Source organism: Lepidochelys kempii, chromosome 3, assembly GCF_965140285.1.
Source record: "Lepidochelys kempii isolate rLepKem1 chromosome 3, rLepKem1.hap1, whole genome shotgun sequence".
Lineage (NCBI taxonomy): Eukaryota > Metazoa > Chordata > Testudines > Cheloniidae > Lepidochelys > Lepidochelys kempii.
In genome coordinates this window covers 135,730,677-135,748,577 of record NC_136382.1, presented here as the reverse complement: position 1 = coordinate 135,748,577, position 17,901 = coordinate 135,730,677, and the positions used below count along the sequence as shown (strand labels likewise).

At 39.3% G+C, this 17,901-nt stretch overlaps 1 protein-coding gene across 9 annotated transcripts in view; it reads left to right on the top strand.

The window, feature by feature from the left end:
• Nucleotides 1-17,901, top strand: part of LYST (lysosomal trafficking regulator) — a 173,521-nt gene that overhangs the window by 72,562 nt on the left and 83,058 nt on the right. For 8 of the 9 annotated variants that reach the window (XM_073338158.2, XM_073338161.2, XM_073338156.2 and 5 more), the window contains 10 exons: nt 1,244-1,353; nt 2,274-2,697; nt 4,787-4,931; nt 7,801-7,974; nt 9,234-9,391; nt 9,630-9,820; nt 11,787-12,032; nt 13,941-14,114; nt 15,595-15,744; nt 16,501-16,638. In XM_073338158.2, coding sequence (XP_073194259.2) covers nt 1,244-1,353; nt 2,274-2,697; nt 4,787-4,931; nt 7,801-7,974; nt 9,234-9,391; nt 9,630-9,820; nt 11,787-12,032; nt 13,941-14,114; nt 15,595-15,744; nt 16,501-16,638 — 1,910 coding nt within the window. The remainder of the gene's footprint in view (nt 1-1,243; nt 1,354-2,273; nt 2,698-4,786; nt 4,932-7,800; nt 7,975-9,233; nt 9,392-9,629; nt 9,821-11,786; nt 12,033-13,940; nt 14,115-15,594; nt 15,745-16,500; nt 16,639-17,901) is intronic. The other variant, XM_073338159.2, reaches the window with a different exon arrangement.

The following is a 17,901-nucleotide window of genomic DNA, read 5'->3' as shown; positions in this document are numbered from 1 at the left end:
GCACATGGAAATATCCACATTTACGTGTACAATCCAAGTATGCTTGCATTTTACACTTTTATGTACAAAAGTGTGTTGGGTTTTTTGGTTTCGGTGTTTTTGGTTGGGGGAGTGATTGGAGTCTGCATAATGCCAAACAGGTGTGCATGCAGATTTGAAAGGTTGTCTGAACACCTGGACAGAAGAGATTAGGGTTAATTTAGTGTATTTTGTAGATGACAGTGCAGCTTCTTCAACAGAAAATTACCTTATTACTGCTATAATACATTTTAAAATCAATTTATTTGTTTTTAAATGTTTAAAAGTGAAATTAGCATTCACAGAAATTTCAGCTTGATGTTAGAGGATCAAGTCCTCAGGAGATACAGCCATGGCAGTGTAAGCCTCCTCATAATAGGCCATTTATGTAGGGACACCTTTTGAGGTGCGAGTATCTCTGTATACCAAGCAACCTGTGATTTCTTACCTAAGATTTCCATACAAATTAATTGTGGTAATGTGTGTATTGCACGTAATTTAAACCATCGAATAAATGTCTAGTAACAATGATTTTTGATTGCTACAAACCCAACCTAGAAGTGACCAGATTTGTGTCTCAGTAACAGACAGCTCCCATTTCACTATTTTTTTAAAAATTTTTAATTAAAGGAAAAAGCTTTTTTTGCCAAAAGTGTCTATTCTAATTTAGTAAATGAGGTAGATGAAATTTGTATTCATTACATCTGATTTTTGTCACAGAAATGGTAGAATGATATGATTTCATCTGATTGTAAGGTTGTATATAAAAAACTCAAAATTTGGTACTCTCTCCTTTTAGGCATTTGTGTGAATAGTTACTTAATATACTGAACATAAGTAGTAGCCCACTTGCCTAGAAACATTTTTCATAATGTAGTAAACTATGGTCCTATTCGATGTATTCTGTTCCTTGCCTTTGGCACAGATTTGCTGTGACATTGGGTGAGATGCTTAACTCCTCTGTCTGATGTTCCCATTTTAGCAACTGGAAATATCTGCCCCATATAAGAGCTGTGAGGCTATATTCATTAATATTCTTAACTTGAGATTCTTAATGGAGGACATGTCACAAAATATGTCAGTTCTAATGTTTTCAGTCTGTTTATTCTGCCTCCTTTTAATGTCGTCCAAAAGCAAGTTATGGCAGCAATATAGACTATGATATTGTATATGAAAAATGTTTTTTATTTAAACAAATTTTGATACCTTTTTATCATCTATGTAGCATGCCAGATAGTGCTGGTAGAGCTTCTAGTGTCTTTGATGAGCTCAAGGACATGTGCAGAAGAGCTAACCCTTCTATTGAGGATATTTTTAGAGGAAGCACCTTGTACAGTAAGTATACTACAGATCAGAAAATTCCTTAATGCAACAAAGAGTGGGGCTGAACAAATTGACTGGCATATCAATATATGCATTTGTTTCAGGTAGTTTTAAGAAAAAGACCTGGAACATAGTAACCTGTTATAATGTTACTGGTTAGAATGTATATAACTGCCATTTACACTGCGTAAACACGAGTTAGTAGAAAAATAGATTTTTTGCTTGGCACAATAAAATGTGGGGGAAGAAGTAGGAGAGAAGCGATGGTGAGGTATAGATATAAATTTTTTTGATGGAGGCACTTGAGCATTCTTCAAGTGCAAGGAAAGACTGGGCTTTGGGGTGGGGAGAAGGATGGTGAGAGGAGGGATAATATATTGAAGGTCCTTCCTGTTAATTGCATCATGGGCAAAAAGCCTTCCAGTTTCCTAGAAATTACCATTTTTTTGTGAACAGGAAGTACTTCCAAGGTTAACTAAACAATATTTGAGCCTATTGCTTGTTGTGGCCATTTTGCTGAACTGCAATCTGTAGTTTTGTACAGGAGACTTTGAATATCCTTCCATTCAGTCTGTTCCATGTTGGAAGAATAACTTCATGGTATAGGCATTTTATTTAAATAGTTACCAACAAAGCAAGAAGACAGACAGCGGCCAAAATATTTCAAAAGTAGCATGAGATTTTTTTGGGTGTCTAACTTGAGAAACGTTGGCCGTAATCTTCAGAAATGTTGGGAGCCTGCAACTCAATTTGAAATTAGTGCTCAGCAACTCTAAATTAGGCTATCTTAAGTTGGGCATGCAAAATCAGAGGCCACTTCCGAAAATGTGGATCTGAGTCTTTCTATGTAAGCTGTGTATTATGCATTAACATTGGCTATATAGTGTTAACATAATTTGATTCTGGTTATTTTTCTTGTTTGTTTCTCTTAGGAGATACTACTTAAAGGTATCTTGAAGATTGTGGAGATGAATATCTATATGAGTCCATTACAATATCTCTCCTTCCCCTTGCTAAAGAGCCCAAATTTAAATAGCAGTTCTTCACAAAAATCGATTAGTGCACTCAACAGCAAGACCATAGGACTATTAAAAAGAGCAAAGTTTTCACAAAATAAGAAGGAAGCAGATGGTGAGAATTTGACTCACCATCTTCTTTCTTCTTGGCATGTAGCCCCAATCCACTTGCCTTTGGTGGGGCAAAACTGTTGGCCGCACATGTCTGAGGGCTTCAGTGTCTCATTGTGGTTTCATGTGGAATGTGTTCAAGAAACAGACAGTCCCACAGAAAAAGGGAAGAAGATGAAGAAAAGAAGCAAGTCACTAATTGTGCGAGAGAGCAGTTTTGGTGGCACAGGTAAGTTTTTATATTATTACTGAACTTATAAAGCTGAGGGATTTCAGATGTTTCTACTAGACATACACAATAATAGCTTTGAACTGAACAGGAAGCTGTTATTCAATATTAGCTGCTCTGTACTGTTACAGGTTTCAGAGTAACAGCCGTGTTAGTCTGTATTCGCAAAAAGAAAAGGAGTACTTGTGGCACCTTAGAGACTAACCAATTTATTAGAGCATAAGCTTTCGTGAGCTACAGCTCACTTCATCAGATGCATATCGTGGAAACTGCAGCAGACTTTATATACCAATTTATTAGAGCATAAGCTTTCGTGAGCTACAGCTCACTTCATCAGATGACAATTTATTAGAGCATAAGCTTTCGCCAATTTATTAGAGCATAAGCTTTCGATGTATGGCACCCAAGAGTGAACTTGCCCTTATTTTTTGGGGGACCGATAAGATGTGGTAAAATGATCTCCCACTTCCAGCTTTAACTTGAAAACAGTTAAAAGTTCAACTGTTTTTAAATATTTTCAGTTACCCTTAAGTGTCCATAAGAGAAGATATTACTGATTTCGGAAGTATCATAGTGGGTTTCCCCCCACTTTTATTCACTTGCTCTCTCAGCATTACTGATTATTGTTCTCATTGAATTAGAAGCCAGAGATGATAAAATACCTATTGTGCCATCATAGCCTATATTAAGGAAATGAAAGTATTCTGACTTTCAGTTGGAGATTCTCCAGAGAAGTCTGCTTCTGTCTCTTCCGAGTTCATTTTGGTCCTTTATTTGAAAAGTTGATGAAGTTGTAGAGTGTTTTGTTTTTAAGTGGGAGCTGATAATGCTGATTATAATTCGTGTTACAAAATAGTTTCAAACCCTTATTCAAGCAAGTAATTTATCTGAATTAAATAAGACTACATATTTGAGGAAAGGACTGCTGCTGCAAGCAGGGTCAACCCTGAAACCTTTTGCTTTCACATGCTTCTACAGCTTTTCAAAAATTTCACAATCTGGACAAACATTTAGTCAAACTGTAGTCAGTGAGGGAGGGAAAAAATAAGTTCTAACCACTAACCCTTTTTACCCAAGGTTACAGTAAAAAGGCTGAAATCCAAAACTTAGTATGCCTGTTCCCATTTGAGGATTTGTGCCTTTGCTCGGTGGTAACGGGAAAATATTTAACAAATTCTGTCCATAAAACATTCTAAGTATTTATTGATGCACACTAAGGCTCCTGTCCAACAAAGCCCTTAAACTGATTAACTATAAGCATGCAAGCAGTTCTGTTGACTTCAGTGGAACTCCTCATGTGCATAAGTGCTTTGCTGGGTCAGGGCCTAAAACACAAGAGAATTGTGCCTGTATATAATTATAGTAGCTGCACAGTTGGCTCTGTGTAAAGATGCTGATTCAAAGAACAGGCAGACTTATTGCCTCCAGAGTTTTCTTTTCTTTTTCTCTTAAACTAAAGTGGAAAATTTAAATGCATGACTGTGGAGATAACTTCTAGAGCAGTGGTGGGCAACCTGCGGCCCGCAGGCTGCCCATAGCCCATCAGGGTAATCCGCTGGCAGGCTGCGAGACAGTTTGTTTACTCTGACTGTTCACAGGCACGGCCACCCGCAGCTCCCGGTGGCTGCGGTTTGCCGTTCCCGGCCAATGGGAGCTGCGGAAAGTGGCGCAGGCCACAGGGACCTGTTGGCTGCTGGTTTCCACAGCTCCCGTTGGCCAGGAACGGTGAACCTCATCCACTGGAATCTGCGGGGGGCTGTGCCTGCGGATGGTCAACAGACTGTCTCGCAGCCTGCCAGCGGAGTACCCTGATGGGCCGCAGGTTGCCCACAACTTTTCTAGAGTGTGCTTTACATCAACAATGTAAGATAGACCCAACCAAGGAAGACCTAGGTCTCCAATGGTGAAACTACAACATAATGCTTATACTAGTCAATTCACCTTTAAAGACGTTTCTTATGATATATAAGCTGCTTTTTTTGCACTTTGTGGACCATAAACAAATGTTGTTGTGGTATGGTTAATTGTAAATGCTATATATGCTATTTTATTTAATAATTATTTAATAAATATCTATTTATTTTTCTAGAAGAAAGCAAATCTGTACGAATGGAGTACCTTAACTTGGGGGACAAACTTGTTGAAGATGGCTGCATTCATATAATTTCATTGGGTTCCAAAGCATTGATGATACAAGTCTGGGCTGATCTGAACACTGGAGCTTTCATATTTCGGTACTGTATGCAATTTACAATTCTTCCTATTTTGGGGCTAACAAGCATAATGTATGACCTCTTATGCAAGCTGACCTGGAGTAGTAGCATGGAGTCAGCCCCAGGATAGAAGACAAAGCTATGGTCTGTAGATTACTGCTTACTTAAACAGAAAGATCATTGACATTGTGCCTTAAATTTATGGCACAGTGCTTTACAAATCTAAAGAAACAGTCCCTGTGTACAGGCTTTGGCTCCAGCCTTTCATCTTTGTCCAGGTAGACATGATGCTATGCCTGTGCAGAGCAAGTTGTAAGAGATGTAAGACAAATAAGAGCTCATAAAGGACAGCAGCTGAGGGATGAAGGAATTAAGAAGGAAGGAGGGAAGTTGCTTGGATAGGTAGATGGAGGAAGAGAATGCAATTGATGCATAAGAATAGGGAAGCTGTTCCAAGAATACGAGGCAGCATGACAGAAGAAGAGAGGAAGTAAGGTGAGAGGCTTATCAAAATGGAATAGAAAATGTTGTCTTTTCTGGGGAAATTGCTGAATTGTTCTAACCTTGGATCCAGACAACTCTAGGATATGCTGATAATTACAATCCTCCTGGTCAGGCCAACTTTGGGTCTAACTTAAAATTTTTATCTGCTGGTTGGTGTCCATCATAATGTGTAAATTTGTGGACATTAACCAGCAGACTGGTGTTTTTAATGAAGTTACAACTAACTGCAATGTGGCCCCCCTTTTTAGTACTTAGCAGCAGCTAATAAACAAACATTCTGCTCTTTTTTTTTTTTTTAAATACAAACAACTTTACTTGGACCCTGAGTCTGGCACCTACTATAGGCACCCAAATAACAATGTTAGGTGCCTTTCAAAGAGGAAAAAAGGGTTGTCTGGTTAGGAGATTGGACTGGAAACTGGGAAATCTGGCTTCTGTTACTGGTTCTGCTATAGATTTTCTGCAAAACCTTGGGCTAGTTGCCTATCCTTATTTCACAGATGAGCTTAATTCTTACCTACCTCAGAGATATTGTGGGGCCAAATTGGCTAATGTTTGAAATTCTTGGATACTGTGCTGGTGAGTGTTAAAGCAAAGCTATATAAATTAAAAAATACGTGCTGATTTGAGCAGCCAAATGTTGAATCTTTCTTCTAAATTTGAAAATTGAACTCCCCATGACTGGGTTACCTGCTAATGCAGGGTTGGTTCCTGGAGGTGTGACTGTCTCTGTTCATTCATAGGAAACAAAAGTATGTGTTTCCTATGCCATGTTTTTCGTTTGGCTTTGTAAAAATGTAAATGCATTTTTAGTTATGACCGTTTCACACAGCCTTATATGGATGGTAGCAGAAGCAGTGGGTGTTGATGGTGGGTTTGCCCTCAAACTTTCTAAAGGATGAAGTAGCTTTTAAAGGGGACTCTAGATAGAAATGATTTGCAAGAAAGGTATTTGCATTTCTGAAAACATAAGTAAAGTGCTATGCCAGTACCACCAAATTTAACAGGCTACCACTAACATTTAAGAATTGAGGTGGTGGTGCTGTTGTTCTGTCTATTTATACTACATCTGTGGTGTAGTCTCCTTTATATTTCTGTTGCTGGTACTGTAACAAAGTGCAACTTCATTTAAGCTGCTCTGGTGATAAATATTTACTCAGGTTTTATTTGCATGATCTTTCTTTTCTGTTGCAAAAATGTTGCAACTAATTCTGTATGCATTACATCTTTTAGAATGAATTTTTAATGAATATTTCAGCATTCAGTCAGTTCTTTGTAAGATAACATTTTCAGAAATTTTAATTGTTTTAGGCTGTCCACTACCCTGAGCATTGTCTCCTGGCAAAATTTTAAAGTCCTGATCAGTTGAAACAGTGCATTAGTCAGCATCAGTCATTTTTAACAATCATATCTGCTGTTTTTTCAAATTGCTTCTATTCCATGGGTGAAAAACCCATGATCTGATTTAATACTTAGCATTTGTATAGTGGGTTTAATCTTTTAAGCTGTCTACAAACATAATTTTACACTCCCATAAAGTAGGTAATGAGACAATTCCATGGACTTTTAGAACAGGTTGTATCCAAGTGCTTCATTAACTTTTTTAAATTTAGTAATCCTTACAACACCCCAGTGAAGTAAGGAAGTATTATTCTTAATTTATATCTAGGGAAATTCAGGCAGAGAGGAGGTAAGTGACTTTCCCCAGGCTACAAGTTCAGGAGTTCCTGACTCATACTTAGGTGCTCAGCCCACAAGATCACAGCTCTCTATATTTAGAATGTCTATAATTTAATAGAATCATATAATATTAAGGTTGGAAGAGACCTCAGGAGGTCATCTAGTCCAATCCCCTGTTCAAAGCAGGACCAACACCAACTAAATCATCCCAGCCAGGGCTTTGTCAAGCCGGGCCTTAAAAACCTCTAAGGATGGAGATTCTACCACCTCCCTATGTAACCCATTCCAGTGCTTCACCACCCTTCTAGTGAAATAGTGTTTCCTAATATCCAACTTGGACCTCCCCCACTGCAACTTGAGACCATTGCTTCTTGTATGGTCATCTGCCACCACTGGGAACAGCCTAGCTCCATCCTCTTCAGAGCCCTCCTTCAGGTAGTTGAAGGTTGCTATCAAATTCCCCCTCACTCTTCTCTTCTGCAGACTAAATAACCCCAGTTCCCTCAGCCTCTCCTCATAAGTCATGTGCCCCAGCCCCTAATCATTTTCATTGCCCTCCGCTGGACTCTCTCTTTAAATGAAAGTTAAAAAGTATTTTAGAATAAAACTGATCTTAGACCCAGTTAGGAATGAAGGTTTAGAAATATAAATAAAAGTTTATATCCATAACTCTCTTTACCTGTTTCTTTCTTTGCTATTTTCATAGTATGTGTATGGATCCAAATGATGAAATGAAAGCTGGCCTGCTAGCACAGGCTGAATCACCAGAGAACATTTTCCTTATAGGCAAGTGGCAGCATTTGGCAATAACATACTTGCAACAGCCAGAAGGCAAGAAGAATATCCACGGAGAACTGTCACTATGGGTCTCTGGTCAGAGGTAAAGTACACTTCAGAAAATTCAAGCTGTAACTAAATCTTTAAGGAGCCAGCTAGTGGAAACAGAATAATTCCTTAAGGTTTTCCTGGTGAAGAGAGAGAGGTCACTGAGCTAAGGTTCATAGAGGGGACAGTGTTGAGACTTAATTCTTGGGGTGGGAAAAGAGGGTCATTTTGCATAGTGAGTTTTCATCTGCTTTCAGAGTCCATATTCAGCCTCAGGCCCATGCCCCGTACATGACCAATTATCCTCACTGTGATTTTTGTACTGGTTCTCCTCCTCCTGGTTGGGAACCAGTAGAATAGGCAGGACACTACAAGAATTCAGACTGGGGTCAGAAAGGGTACTTGTGTGGAGCTAGTAGCCGGTATCATTTCCAAGGCGCAAGCTGGTAACCAGCATAAAGAAGGCAGTTGATCTGTGGAAGGGAAAGAGGAATTGTTTGTGTTTTTGGTGCCTTGCTGAGAAGGAAGGCATGTTTATGGGAGGACAGGGCACTCATTTTTTTGAGAATGAGCTGGAGAGGGAGGAGCAGAAGGAAAGCGTTGAATGTCAGAGAATTATCTTCTGCTCTTAATGTGTAGATCCTGGAGGATGTGTAGATTCTGTGTTTGAAGTATTAATACGTGGTCGGTATGCTGCCTTCTAAAATATGATATACTACAAAGAATTGTGAATTCCTTCCTTCCTTAAAAAAAAAAATTCTTTTAGAATCTGTTCAGCAGGCAAGTGACTTGGGAAATCTTCGTTCCGGCGTTAAAATATTAAAATTGTTCCACCTTAAAATCGGGGCCTTAAAATTGCACAGTATTATTTAGAATTACAAATCCAATTTCAGATTAACTAGTTGTCTGTGTACAACTGCTGTTTGCTTTAGTGAGAGGTTTTTTTGGCAAGGGTGTGGAGTTAATTCTATGCACCTCATAATTCTGTTGTGTCCCTCAAGCCTTAACAGCAGTTTGCTAATAATTGACAAGGAAGTGAAACTAATAGTCTCTAGGTTCACTATCTAAACTGAGTGAAATGCAAACAGTAAGTAGTATAAATGGTTAAATGCATTATAAATATATTCTTAAAGCTTTTGTAGTAATCTAAGAGGCTAATATGTTTAATTTTATATCTTGACAGTGTATCTTTTAATATTTAAAAACGAACACAATCCTGGAAAGTTAATCCAATTTACTGTACTTTGAATATTTTAGATAGGTTTTTCAAGAACTTTGCAATATTTAAACTCTGCTTTTTTATTTATATTTTAGGAAACGTGAGATCAGTTTAGATTACACTCTACCAAGAAAAACAAGTTTATCTGACAGCAATAAAACATTTTGTATGGTTGGTCATTGCACATCATCCCAAGAAGAACTGCTACAATTGGCTGGGAAATGGGATCTGGGAAATCTGCTTCTCTTTAATGGTACTTATCTATTTAAAAGCAAAAAATATACATATAACTTTCCATTTAACTTGCATATTTTGAATGTAAAGATCATGTAAATATGAGCGAAACAAACTTTTTAACATGCAATTTTACTACAATAAAAAATAAAGACTCTACTAAATAGTAAAGAGATCCCTGAATTCAGTGTTGCTTGCATATGAATGATTGTAAACAGTGTGAAGATAGATAATTAGATTTTTATTTTTCTGTTTAGGTGCAAAGATTGGTCCAGAGGAAGCATTCTACTTATACACCTGTGGGCCAGACTTTACCTCTATAATGCCTTGTAAATATGGCAAAGCAATGACTGACTACTCCAAATATATAAGTAAAGACATTCTACAGTGTGAACAAATTAAGGAACTCTTTATGAAAAAGAAAGAAGTGGACACTGGACCTTTAACTGTAAGTTTTTGGTCCAAGTTAAAGCCTGAGTCTTAAACTCTTAGCAGTGCATTAACAAATCGGGGCCTTAAATTACATTGGCACAGAAATGCTGGTCTGTACAAGAGATTTTATTTGTAGTTTTGTTTGTTTTGTGCTCTTTCATTTGAGGCCCTCTCCTCTCCAAAAATGGGAGTTTCCCTGAGGCCTGATTGATTTCAGTGAGAACTCAGTGGAAAGGATTCCCATTGATTTCAATGGACGTTGAGTTGGGCACCTTGTTAGCAAGTAGCAGATGACTTTTGCCCCCTCCATCATTCATCAAGATTATTTTGTCTTCACTTGCTGTTCTGTTAATTGTTAACATGAAGCTTGCAGGTAGAGGCATGCACAACGGGAGGACAAGCAGGGGCATGGGCTTCCATAAAAACCTCCATGTGTCCCTGCAGCCTGGGGAGGGAGGAAGCAGCAGGGCTGCTGGCTGAGCTCCTCCTCTGCTCACCCCTACAGCTACTGCTTCTCCTTCCCTGATGCTGGAGTCCCATTTGTTGCCTCTGCCTCCACCCCGTGATTCACCTCAGCGGGCGATCTGCAAAGCAGGCAGCAGGGCTGGGACTCCAGCATCAGGGAAGGAGAAGTAGCAACTGTAGGGGTGTGGGTGGGAGGAGGAGCACAGTTGGCAGCCAGCAGCCCTGCTGCTGCTTCTGTCCCCGGGCTGCAGGGACACAGAGTGTTGCTATCTCCTCACTGCTGGGTGTCCCCGCCAGAGGCGTCCCAAGAGTGCCAGGCATGGGTGGGGGGGTGTTCACGCGAACCTTTTGTTTGTGTGTGTTTTTAACATGCCTCTCCAAAAACAGTCAAATTTAAATTCCTGCACGCATCCCTGCTTACAGGTATTAGAGGGACTTATAAATGGGCTGGAGGGGAGAGGAGATGGAACAGTGGTGTAGGTGGAATGCCTAATGCACCAGAGTGACACAACTTTTATTACCTTACTTTGTTTCACAGTTAAGGAAGACCTAAACATTTAAATAGCAAAATGTTCAGAGAAATATAGTTGTCTGTTCATGAGTGAGTTGATTTTTAAGACTTGCAGAGGGAAAAAATAGTAATTTTTCAAATGAAACCGTAGCCTGTTTTTTTAACCCCGTGCAAGCTGCTTCTGTACTCTTTAGCCCTGTCTAGAGTTGAGGGGTGAATTATTTCTTTTATGATAGAAGGTGAATTTTGCTCTAATTTCATTACCTTTTCACCTCATCTAATGAGGCTTCTGAAGTAGTCTCCTGTGTATTAGGCATCATCCTTAAGAATGTTGGTATGTGAGCAGATTAGAAGACCGGAGAACAAAGAGTAGAAGGTGAAAATTGTGTTATAGCAAACCTTTTTATTTAAAGGAGCACCTGTATTCTTCACTATGAGGCACTGCTAAAATTTTCCTTTTCCATTTGAAAAAAAAAAAAAGTGAAGCTTGTTTATCCCTTCCACCAGTAAATAACCTTTTTTTATTTTTTTTAAATGTACAATATTTCTAAAAGTTTTGGGGGAAAGGTGGAGGGGAAATCTCAGATAGTGACTGCTTTCAGAAAAGGAGTACTTGTGGCACCTCAGAGACTAACAAATTTATTTGAGCATCAGCTTTCATGAGCTACAGCTCACGTGTAGCTCATGAAAGCTGATGCTCAAATAAACTTGTTAGTCTCTGAGGTGCCACAAGTACTCCTTTTCTTTTTGCGGATACAGACTAACACGGCTGCTACTCTGAAACCTGACTGTTTTCAGAAATCAAATATCCTGACTAAAGCCTGGGAACCACATTGTGTCTCAGCCTCTCAAATGTATATTTAGAAAGATATTTTGAGAGAGGAGTAGAAACAAGTTTATTGAAGCTATTGTTTTGTATTTCCTAGGCCATAAGCTTATTCTGTATTCTTTAAGGCAAAGTAAGAACTGAGTAGAAACTGGAACTTTCTTTAAATGTATGTTTTAGGAAAGTCTCGCTGTTGTCTATACCACTTGCTGCCCTGCTCAGTACACCATCTATGAACCAGTTATTAGACTGAAAAGTCAAGTGAAAACTATGCCCTCTCAGAGACCTTTCAGTTCAAAAGAAGTTCAGAGCAATTTATTGGATCCTCATCACCTGAAAATGCTTCAGCCTGTTGAATATAAAACTCTTCAGGGCATACTGCATGAGATTGGAGGAACAGGTGCATTTGTCTTTCTCTTTGCTAGGGTAAGAGTTTTAAACGTTGTTAAAATTTTCCCCCTCAGTCTAACACATCTATTGTGGTTTTAAGACTCAGCTCTCCTGTTAGAATTTTGAAATGCAGTATTCGCTTATTTTTTAAAAATTATGCTTTTGACATTATGGAAAATGTAGTTTGTAACATAACCAACCAATGCAATGTGGTTATTGTGCATCTTAAAAGAAACAGGAAGCTGTTGTAACAGCCCGTGATTATATCCTGCAAGTTCCTGTGCAAATTATACTTACAATATTTTTGAGTTTAATTTGTGTTATTGTACATTGCATCTGACTTTATGGAGGTATTAGCCTCTAAAATATCAAGATATGGCTTGCATTTAAAATATTTTGGAGTTTATATAATGAAAACGTAACTTTTGTTTAATCTTTTCATTAACCTGTGCCATTATGTTTCTTCAAAAGCCATCCTTATTCACATATAAATATTTGAATTCATGTGTTGGTTACAAACTGCTGTTCCAAAAAAAAAAATTTGTTTTGAAATACAGTGGACCTATTCATAGTTCTATTTTTTAGCACAAAGACTTTGTGTGTTTATAGTGCATGTAATAAGTATGGGACCAAATTCACCTATTTTGTGCACTGTGCACATCTGACAAAGTGGTGCAAATTAGATTTAATGAATCTAAACGTGTTTAAACCTTAAAGGATGCTATCCTGGGTGTGGGGAGGGGCACAAGCAGTTTATAGAGCTTGCTTACTTTTGGGGTAAGCTCTAAATAAAAATAGTTTAACACAAAGGTCTCATCAAAACTAAATCCCTTACTCAGAATGATAATCTTAATCTTAATTTTTTTTTTTTAATGAAACAAATCAAGGCAGGTTGATTTTTTTGCATCTTTTGTCTGTCCACATATTGGATCATAGCAGATACAGGGGCTAAAGTGGAGTCCTTGTACTTGGAATGTCTGGTTTCCCAAAGTTTATTAATGTGATTCCAAGACTCATTTGCACAGTCCATCAAATTATTATCTTACTGATAAATCATATCAATTTGTATGGGAATGAGGCTCTCTGGTGTTCAGGCAAAGTCTGCAATGGAAATTATTCCTATTAATTTTTACTATGTTACTTAAGTTTTACATAACTACACATTCTACCATACACAATGTTCACACCACTGCAGCATGATTTTAGAGCTGTCAAACAGCACAGGTGTTATAAATGCAGCATTGTTACATGTACACAACAGCAGAGTAGGATCTGAATGTGTACAAAGTCAATTGAGCCTTCCTTCTCATACATCTCTGACTTAATTCAAATGTTATGGGTTGTCTGTCGTAGGGTTCAGGACTGCATTCCCATTGTTTACTGCTTCAATACTTGTACTGTCTGTTTACTAGCTTTATCCAGCAGCACAGCTGCCTCTACCTCTGTGCTATGTGTAATAGAGTTTTAACACTGGAGCAGACTGCTGTTGTTACAGGCAGTCCGCTGTGTTCTAGATCTCCAGGAGCCATAAATGAAGGTGCTTTTATAGCATTTAGGAAGCATCTCTTCCTGTTTATATAAAATACTCACCCTCACTGAGCAGTTGCTGCACATGTGATTTCCCAGAATGATAGGGAGCTGTTTATACTTTTCTGCTCGAGTTTTATTTTTTGGAGCATCTTTTTTTCACTCCAGTGATCTTTGTCATGGGTCTCGGACTTGTTGGAAGATCTTCATTAACTCCATTAGGGATCCTGTGTTTTTAGATAGAATAATGGAATATTATTTCTGTATAGATATGAAACCCTAACTGAGCCTTAAGACAAATTGTAGCCTGGAGTCATGTAATTAATACCTTCTATAGAATATCTATAAATCTGTCCATTACACTAGATCTATCAAAGATGTTTATCACTTGAATTATTAAAACTGGCTTATTTTTAGGTTATTGATATCAGCAACTCTGAAGAGACTCAAGCTTTAGCGCTACAAGTTATACTCTCATTAACAAAATACAATCAACAGAGAATACAAGAGATGGAAAACTGTAATGGATATTCCATGATCCATCAGGTGTTGATCAAACCCAAGTGTATTGTTGGATTTCACATTTTGAAGGTATAGTGCTGTTAAAAATGTTTGTATAGTTTAATTTGGACTATATTGTTGTTTGGAAGATCCTCTATGCTCTTAGTCCTAGATTTGAAGCCCTACTTGGGATGCAGATTTTTGGTTTGGAGCCTGTCCAATGCAGGAACAATTGCTCTCAATCCAGAAACTGAGAGGATGGGTGAAATGAGAGAATGTTACAGAAACCACTTGGGTTTGAGGGGAAAGAAACAACTGCAAATATAATTTTCTATAATTGTCCCCGACTTGGCAAAGTTATTTTAAGATGACAAGCTAAACAGAAGATCAACTTTAGAAACCTACAGGTGAAATCTTAAATCGGAAGTGGAAGCTAAAAATATTATTTCAGAGGGGACTGAACTGACACTGTTCACTTTGTTATCACAGTAGATGCTGTAGGATGTTTTGGGAAGAGACGAGGAAGAGTTTGAATAAATCTTGAAAGCAAAAACTCTTATCTATGTAATCCCTTACATGTAGATTTGACCATCCCCATGACTGCCTTTGAATCTTTCAGAGCTTCATTTTTGCTTGAGAATGTTTATTTGAAATGGGCATATAATGTATGTGTGCATTGTCCTATTGAGAGGGTAGACTACAATCCTTAAATTCTGTAGACATGTTTTCTGAAGTTGGTCTACAGCTAAGGCTTTCAAAAGTGATTAGTCTTTGGATGGCCAATTTGACACACCTAAGAGAGACCTGATTTTTCAGAAAGTGCTGTACACCAATCTTCTGAGGATCAGGCCCCTCCTAAAGTGTATCAAATTGGGCACCTAAACTCACTAATCACTTCTGGAAAGTAGGCCTGGTAAGCCATAAAAAGCTCTCTGGGCTTTCTGATTACTAAAATGCCTTTTTAAGAGGGGGGAAAAAAAGATGAGGGGTTTCTATAAATTTCATAGAATCCTAGAAATGTAAGACTGGGAGGTCTAGTCCACCTCTAATTCAGTGCTGACACAGGATTAAGTATACCTATAAGAACGGCCATACTGGGTCAGACCAATGGTTCATCTAGTCCAGTGTCCTGTCTTCCAACAGTGGCCAATGCCAGGTGCCCCAGAGGGAATGAACAGAACAGGTAATCATCAAGTGATCCATCCCCTCACCTACTCCCAGGATCTGGCAAACAGAGGCTATGGACACCATCCCTGCTTTTGTTGGCTAATACCCATGGATGGATCTATCCTCCATAAATTTATCTAGTTGTTTTTAGAACACTGTTATAGTCTTGGCCTTCACCGCATCCTCTGGCAAAGAGTTCCACAGGTTGACTGTGCACTGCGTGAAGAAATACCTCCTTTTGTTTGTTTTTAAACCTGCTGCCTATTATGTTGCATCATAATTCTAGAAAAGATGCAGATAAGGATGGCCTGGAAACAACTCTTCTTAAAATATGGATGGATGTAATTGTGGTCTTCAGTACTCCAATCAAAACCTCAAGTCCTTTTTGTTTTTCTGTTTTAAGACACTTCTTGAAGGATGCTGCAGTGATGAGATTCTTAATATAAATGAGAGCGGACAATTCATGCTTGATGCAGATTCCATTGCAGTAATACAAGATATTAAATTGCTAGAAGAGTTGCTGCTTGATTGGAAGATATGGTCTAAAGCACAGGTATTTACCTTCTTTATACAGATAAATAAAATGGATTCCTATCTAAGAAAAGTACAGTACTTCCTTTTTGTCATCATCCTTACTTAGTTTGAAATTGCTCTCTACATACTAGTTTGGCGATTTGAAAATCTACCAAAATAGCTACCAAAATAGTCTGTACCCAGAATAAACCTAAATATAGCACAGATCTTCATGATTGCTTTCAGTGTTATAGCAAGGGTATAATAGCAAATCCTTCAATTTTGTTATACATTTTTAGAGAGAGAAGGGTGGTGAGGTTATCTTTTATTCGACCAGCTTCTAATGGCAAGAGAGACAAGCTTTCAAGATTACATAGAGCTCTTCAGGTGACCTGAAAGAGAGAACCTCACCCACCCTGTCTCCCCAATACTCTGGGACTAATACAGCTACAACAATACTGCATACAGTGATAATTTTTTGATGTTTTTCATTAACTTTGCAGAACTTGGTATAGATGTTAAAGGAATCTCAAATTTTAAGGATTAAAAACTAAATTATGCCCCTTAACATGCTTCTTCTAGGTCAGAGTTTGGAAGAAAATTTTAATTTTCCTCTTCCTTCTGTGCATGTAAACTCTGGTAAAAAGCATCTTGATTCAGTTAATGCTTCATATTACCGTCTTAATCTGTTGAAAGTAGGATAGCATAGCCTATAAAATAGAGAGATGGGGAGATAGTAACAGTTCTATATTTGATGCTGCTTGTTTTATACTATTATTTGTTTTTGTTTTTTTAGCAAGGTGTTTGGGAAACTCTTTTAGCAGCTCTGGAAATCCTTATCAGAGCTAACCATCACGAACAGATGTTTAACATCAAACAACTGTTGAAAGCTCGAGTGGTGCATCACTTCCTGCTAACATGTCAGGTTCTGCAGGTACTTTTAATCTTATCTATTATTTTGTGCTTGGAAAATAATTCAGTTTAAACTAAAAACAAAGTGCACCTCATTCTTCAATGTTTTTAGTTTTACTTTTCTAAGTGTCCCCATAAAGATTAGTCCTTCCCCCTTCTTACCCTCTAGGAGGCATTATAAAGTAGTGGTATTTTCACCAGAACACATCAGTTGTAAAGGTCATCGGTGGTTGATGCAAGATCCTCTAGTACCCCCAATGGCTGAGTGTAATGCCACCATTCCTGCCAACCTCAGGAGCAAGGGATGTGGACTCTGATTCCTATACCCCAGAACATTGCCACTGGAATGCTAAGATGGTCCTTCTATGTCAGTGGCTTTCAAACTTTTTTTCCTGGGGATCCAGTTGAAGAAAATGGTTGATGCCTGTGACCCAACAGAGCTGGGGATGAGGGGTTTGGGCTGTGGGAGGGGCTCAGGGCTGGGGCAGAGGGTTGGGGTGAGGGCTGCGGGGTGGCACTGGGAATGAGGGGTTCAGGGTGTGGGAGGGGGCTCTGGGCTAGAGCAGAGGGTTGGGTTGCGGGGAGGGGGTCAGTGCTCTTGGCTGGGGGTGCAGGTTCTGGGGTGGAGCCGGGGATGAGGGGGTTGGGGTGCAGGAAGGGTTCCAGGTTTGGGGGGGCTCAGGGCTGTGGCAGGGGAATGGGGCACAGGGTCGGGGTGCGGACTTGCCTCTGGTGGCTCCCAGTCAGTGGTGCAGCAGCAGGCTTCCCACCTGTCCTGGCACCATGGACCATGCCACACCCTGGAAGTGGCCACCAGCAGGTCTGGCTCCTAGGCGGAGGTGCGCAACTCTCGCCCGCAGGCACCGCGCCCCCAGTTCCCATTGACTGGTTTCCAGCCAATGGGAGTGCGGAGCCAGTGCTCGGGGCAGGAGCAGGGCGCAGAGCCCGGGGGGTGCAGAGCCCTCCAACCTAGGAGCCGGACCCACTGCTGGCCGCCTTTATGGTGCAGTGTCGGAAAAGGTAGCCACTACCCTGTCTTACTGGGCAGCACTGCTGATGGGACTTTTAACGTCCCGGTTGGTGGTGCTGACCAGAGCAATGCGACCCAGTGCCTTACATGCCATGACCCAGTAGTGGGTCACAACCCATGGTTTGAAAAACACTGTTCTATGTAATATCAAATATGTATTAGATCTTCCATACTGAATATCTGTCTAGCTTTACTCTCAAATCACTGTTAATGAAAAGCACAGGTAGGGCTAGTGTTTTTGTAATCAGCCCTTAT